The sequence below is a fragment of the Eubalaena glacialis genome, chromosome 1 (genome assembly GCF_028564815.1).
Source record: "Eubalaena glacialis isolate mEubGla1 chromosome 1, mEubGla1.1.hap2.+ XY, whole genome shotgun sequence".
Taxonomy (NCBI): Eukaryota; Metazoa; Chordata; class Mammalia; order Artiodactyla; family Balaenidae; genus Eubalaena; species Eubalaena glacialis.
The window spans coordinates 8,930,675-8,935,364 of record NC_083716.1 but is presented as its reverse complement, the minus strand read 5'-3'; the positions used below and the strand labels follow the sequence as shown (position 1 = coordinate 8,935,364).

At 61.0% G+C, this 4,690-nt stretch overlaps 1 protein-coding gene across 1 annotated transcript; it reads left to right on the top strand.

Moving 5' to 3' along the window:
- Nucleotides 1–701: 701 nt before the first annotated feature.
- Nucleotides 702–2,393, top strand: HMX3 (H6 family homeobox 3). The gene is made up of 2 exons (XM_061192474.1): nt 702–1,098; nt 1,720–2,393. Exons 1-2 carry the CDS (start codon nt 702–704, stop codon nt 2,391–2,393), a joined length of 1,071 nt encoding a protein of 356 aa, XP_061048457.1.
- Nucleotides 2,394–4,690: the final 2,297 nt, after the last annotated feature.

The following is a 4,690-nucleotide window of genomic DNA, read 5'->3' as shown; positions in this document are numbered from 1 at the left end:
CTCCAGGAGCCGCGGCTGTCAGTGCGCTCCGGCCGGGGGCGCCGCCGGCTCAGCGTCCCTAGCTCGCCTCCTGCGCTCGCCGGAGCGCTCCGAGTGCCTCTTTAGCAGGAGCCAATATCCTTTTGTGCTAATAGGCTTGTCCTCATTTGCTGCCTAATTGGACTATATAAAGCCAATAATAGGCGGGCTCTTATAGCCCGAAGCCAAAGCGCCAAAATCCGAGGGAAGGCGAGGAGGGGGCAGTGGCGGAGGCGGCTGCGGGACCCGGGCTCGGCTGCGCCTTCGCCTGCCTAATCCCATTTGCCATTGTACGCGCCCAATCGCCGTATACTCCCCGCATTTAACTTGGATGACATTTTGATTTCATCATTAGCATCCGGCGCCGGATTGACGCAGCCCCAAGCCGGGGACTGCTCTAGCCGCCTCCTCCCCGGGAGCTGCAGCCGCCGCCTAGCCGCCTCGCTCCCTCGGTGCCGCTACGGGGCCGCTCCCCGCCCCTCAGCACCCCTCCCCCATGCGAGCCAGCCCCGGCCGGGTCCTCACCCCGCCCTCCTGCCGTTGGATTTGCGCCCGGGGCGGCCCCCGACTTTGCGCCCCGTAGTTGAGTTCCGTTTATGGTCTGATTTCCGGCGCCCGTCTGCTCGCCCGGCCGCCTGCCTGTCCCGTTCCCTCCCTCCCGGGGACCCGGAGGAGAGGGGACAATGCCGGAGCCCGGGCCGGACGCCCCGAGCACCGCTAGCGCGCAGCCCCCGCCGCCGCCGCCCCCGCCGCCCGCGCCCAAGGAGTCCCCATTCTCCATCAAAAACCTGCTCAACGGAGACCACCACCGGCCGCCCCCTAAGCCGCAGCCGCCCCCACGGACGCTCTTCGCTCCGGCCTCGGCCGCCGCCGCCGCCGCCGCCGCTGCCGCTGCGGCCAAGGGGGCCCTGGAGGGCGCCGCGGGCTTCGCGCTCTCGCAGGTGGGCGACCTGGCTTTCCCCCGCTTTGAGATCCCGGCGCAGAGGTTTGCCCTGCCCGCGCACTACCTGGAGCGCTCCCCGGCCTGGTGGTACCCCTACACCCTGACCCCCGCCGGCGGCCACCTCCCACGACCTGAAGGTACCGACCTCTCTTTGAACTTTCGTTGTCCTCCCTGCGCGCTTGTCCCAGCCCGGTCCGCGCTGCCTTCCACCGCAGCCCTGGGACCCCCGCACCCTCAAACGCGCTGTTTGGCCGGCTTCCTCCGTCCCCTGGCTTGCAACTCCTGCCCGCGCGCTCTGTTGCGCTGCTAGGGAATCCAATCCCACTTGGTGAGAAAAGAAATGGAGTTGGAGTCCGGGGCGCGGCGCTTCCCGGGAAGGTGGCCTCGGCATGAATGGGGAGGCTTCAGGTGGCTGGGACTGGGGACCTGGCCTGGATGGAGGGAGTGACCCCGGCGGGCCCAAGCTGGAGGCGAATCTCCGCGGGCCCCCGGCGAGGGAACTGAGGAAAAGAAAGGAACCGGCCGTGCTGCCCACTCCGGGTCTCCCTAGCCTCTCCTCGGGAGAAGGTTGGATGCCAGGATGTGGCGCCCCTCTTCTGGCCCAGCCGGGAAGGAGGAGGCCCGCGGGAATGGTGAGGCCTCGAGGCCTGGGGCCCAGAGGCCGGCGCGGGTTGAGCCTGCCTCTCCCAGGCGCCAGGCCTCGCTAAAGTCTGTGTCCGTGTGCGTGTGTGTGCGTCCGTCTGTCTGTCTCTCTCCAGCCTCGGAGAAGGCCCTGCTACGAGACTCCTCCCCCGCCTCGGGCACCGACCGCGACTCCCCGGAGCCGCTGCTTAAAGCCGACCCGGACCACAAGGAGCTGGACTCCAAGAGCCCGGACGAGATCATTCTGGAGGAGAGCGACTCGGAGGAAGGCAAGAAGGAGGGCGAGGCGGCGCCGGGCGCGGCCGGGGCGAGTGTGGGAGCGGCGGCGGCGACGCCGGGCGCCGAGGACTGGAAGAAGGGCGCAGAGAGCCCGGAGAAGAAGCCCGCGTGCCGCAAGAAGAAGACGCGCACGGTCTTCTCGCGCAGCCAGGTCTTCCAGCTCGAGTCCACCTTCGACATGAAGCGCTACCTGAGCAGCTCGGAGCGCGCCGGCCTGGCCGCGTCGCTGCACCTCACCGAGACGCAGGTCAAGATCTGGTTCCAGAACCGCCGCAACAAGTGGAAGCGGCAGCTGGCAGCCGAGCTGGAGGCGGCCAACCTGAGCCACGCCGCGGCGCAGCGCATCGTACGGGTGCCCATCCTCTATCACGAGAACTCGGCGGCCGAGGGCGCGGCGGCCGCGGCCGCGGGGGCCCCGGTGCCAGTCAGCCAGCCGCTGCTCACCTTCCCGCACCCCGTGTATTACTCTCACCCGGTGGTCTCGTCCGTGCCGCTGCTCCGGCCCGTCTGAGGCCCGAGAGGGGAGGAGGAGGGAGCGCCCGGCCCCCTTCCCAGACCCCAGAGGAGACTGGGCCGGGCCGAGGGCGCAGAGACCTCCAGCGGCCTTCGGGAACCGGGGCTTCGGCGCGCGGCTCCGGCCTCCCCTCCCCCAATCGGTAGCGTTTTGTAAGTATTTGCAATGCATTTTCGTGCAATTCACCCTAAATGGATTTGAGGCGCTTCCCCTCTTACTTTTGGTTTTGGTTTATATTAAGACAAAGCAGGAAAAAGACAAAATTCCCAGGTCAAATATTTCGGCTGAAAGCTTTTGCAAAATGTGCCACCCTCCCCCACCTCCGCCCCCAGTTTGCATTGCGCTGTGGCTTTTTGGTTTTATTTTTATGGAAGGAAAGTAAGCGCAAATCCTGAACCCCTCTAATTGATTCATTTTCTGTAGAACTATTTTCAGAAGTCGAGAGAGAAAGAGAGAGAGAGAGAGAGAGGGAGAGAGAGAGATATTCACGTTGTAGTACTTTTATTTCTGGATTTCTGGGTGTGGTTCTTCCTCTCCACTCCCAATCAGATATTCCCCAGTTTTCAGAACCTGAGCAGCCTCTCATAAGAACCCCGACTCAGCCCACTTTTCTCTCCCCGGCAGAGGTCTGTCGCAATTGACCTCTTCATCTGTCCTTTTTGGGACCGATGAATTCTCTAATTAAGTGTTTAAAGGGAAAAGACGAGGCAGCCCCAAATCAGACTTCTGATTATTGAAACAACTCCACATCTGGCCTGGTGTGGATGGTCTTATTTATTAGCAGCCTATATTTGGGGAATTTCATTTGTTGGTAAATTATTATTAATATTACCATTACTACTTTGTTCCCTATTTTGAGAGAATATTTCAATATTAAAAAAAAAACCTTATCTTTTATCCTCTCCACCTACCGTTTTGTTCTGCAGTAACTGTTGTACTTTTGACCTGTGCAATATTGAACAAAATTTCCTGAGATCCTGCTTCTTCCTCCACGGAGAGAAGCAGACGTCTTCAATGTATAATCCCGGTCATTCGTTTATGAGGAAGAAATTAAGAAGGGGAAAGGGGGGAAGGAAGGAAACAAGGATAGGTAGCAATGCTCAAAGGAGTAAGATAGGCATACTGGAGCGCTTTAAGTGAAGGACAATCAATTTAGGAGAATTTTAACTTATTTGATAAATGTACAGATTTCTTGTAAAGTTCACCCTCAACTCCTCAGGGCTCCTTGCTCTGCCACCCAATCTGTTTTCTTTCTGTCGGCTACACCTGTTGTTCTGCGATAGTTTGTCCCTCCCACCTATCTCCCTCACCTCTGCCCGGATTCAGTCGCTTTTTAAGAAAAAGAGGGAAAAAAATCACAAAATATTGTTACACTTAATGTTGTCGTGAAATGGAATTAATTAAAAAGAAAAGAAAAGCGAGGCATTTCCTGTTGCCAGAGTGTGTAACTTTGGACGATTTTTCCCAGAGCAGGTGTCTGCGAACTCTCTTCTGCCTCGCTCTCTGGCTGCCTCTGCAATGGCCGAGTCCGACCTGGACGCACATCCCTATAATCCAGGAGGCGGCGGAGACAGAGGCGGCTTTGTTCGCGACCAGATCCGCTCTCTCCCCAGTACCGTACGCCTCTTGAAACGCCCTGTGAGCAAGGGAAGAATGCGGGGCGGAACGGGTGAGGACCCGGGCTTATCTAGTTCGCGGAATTGAGCGCAGCGACAGCCGCGAGCTCAGAGACCGCTGGTATTTCCGATCGCAGGGCAGCAGCCTCGCATTCCGTTCCCAGACCGCGGGGTCCTTTGGGAGCCGCGAGCTTTTGGGCGGAACATCCCTGAGCACTCACTGGGCCTGAGCGGGGTCGGCTCCGGCTGCCTCCAGGGTGGGGGGAGGGAAGAAGGGAGTGAACTTGGAGTTTAGCTGCGGCCCGAGGCAGATCGCGATGTCCAGCTGGGAGAGGCCAGGCTGCGAGCGGGCGACCCCAGGGAGGCCAACCAGCCCTAGGGACGGCGGCTCCCAGCTCCGGGACAGGGAGGCCTCCGCAAGCCTGGAGCAACTGTGGCTCCCGGGGCGGCTCGGGTGTGGGCGCGGTCATGGTGTGTCCAGTGCCGGGGAGCAGAGACCACCCGACTGCGGCGGCGACAACCGAGAGGACTTTGCCTCCTCCCGGCCAGATCCTTTTCGGTGCACCGCGCCCAAAGCCTCACGGGCGCAGGGTTTCTCTGGGCCCTGTACCCCGATCCCGGCAGCCACCGGGAAGCGCAGCGCTAGCGGTTCCCAAGCTCCTGCCGGGCTCCCGGCCT

Bases quoted from the DNA above. Each gene is read 5' to 3' on its own strand.
- HMX3 (XM_061192474.1), top strand. From the start codon at position 702: ATGCCGGAGCCCGGGCCGGACGCCCCGAGCACCGCTAGCGCGCAGCCC. The intron at 1,099-1,719 runs GTACCGACCTCT...GTCTCTCTCCAG, and splicing joins CCACCTCCCACGACCTGAAG to CCTCGGAGAAGGCCCTGCTA.